This window comes from Colobus angolensis, unplaced genomic scaffold (assembly GCF_000951035.1).
Source record: "Colobus angolensis palliatus isolate OR3802 unplaced genomic scaffold, Cang.pa_1.0 Scaffold594, whole genome shotgun sequence".
NCBI lineage: Eukaryota > Metazoa > Chordata > Mammalia > Primates > Cercopithecidae > Colobus > Colobus angolensis.
The window spans coordinates 36,950-37,783 of NW_012119532.1; the positions used below are offsets into that span (position 1 = coordinate 36,950).

An 834-nucleotide genomic window follows, 5' to 3' on the forward strand; every position below is an offset into this window, starting at 1 on the left:
AATGCATTATTTCTGTTGGAAATTTGATGGGAGATGATTATATTCTTGCAGGTTTTTTTCCCTTCTCACCATGTTTCTAGGTTTTTGATCAGTCCTTTGTCAATTCTCTACTGCACTCAGATATTTCAGAAAGCTTTCAGATGTGAAAAAGGCTGATTGCTATTTTCTATGTCATTAGAACTTTCCACCTTTCCACCTTTTCATGGTTGCATCTTTTTCTCAGTGTCTCTGTTGTGGCAGCCATGAATGAGACCCTGCCAGGTTTTCATGGCAGGGACATGATTGACAGAAGGCCCAGGTCAGTGCATTTCAAATTCACCACCTCCTCTGCACAGAAAGCTTCCTTCCCACAGGTTCCCAGCAAGGGCGTGAAAGCAAGCCTAGTTCTCTGAGGCTCTCTTTAACCAGTCACCAGTGGGTGACTGGTTGGAGTACTCCCGCTCCTCCTTGCAAAAAGTCTCTTAGAACTGCATTGATACCTAAAGCTTCTTTCTCTTTCTTTTTCATAGGAGTCAGTTTTGCATAGGGGTCTGTGGGTTCTCCCATACTACCTTCATGCCTGCCCCACATTCCCTCACAAGTGTCTTCCCTGATAAATTATCTTATATGTCTAATCCCATCCTGGATGCATCTCAGTTAGTAAAAACTAACATACCAGGTTTGATTCTTTGCACTTAGCTATTTTCCTTTCTCTCCCACAAGTAGCCGGTAACCATGTACTAGTGTTTTATGTGTTACTTCTTTTTCTATATATATATGGAAATAGGTACTGTTGAAGTGCACGTCCTGTGTACCAGGGCCTGTGCTAAATACTTTACCTGTACCTCATTTAAT

The 834-nt window shown here is 42.0% G+C and overlaps 1 protein-coding gene across 1 annotated transcript in view; it reads right to left on the bottom strand.

Annotated features, from left to right (window-relative positions):
* Positions 1 to 211: 211 nt before the first annotated feature.
* LOC105526514 (putative pregnancy-specific beta-1-glycoprotein 7) overlaps positions 212 to 834 on the bottom strand; it is a 128,595-nt gene continuing 127,972 nt past the window's right edge. Inside the window, exon 6 of the mRNA XM_011962523.1 lies at positions 212 to 278. Coding sequence (XP_011817913.1) covers positions 220 to 278 — 59 coding nt within the window. The 3' untranslated portion in view covers positions 212 to 219. The remainder of the gene's footprint in view (positions 279 to 834) is intronic.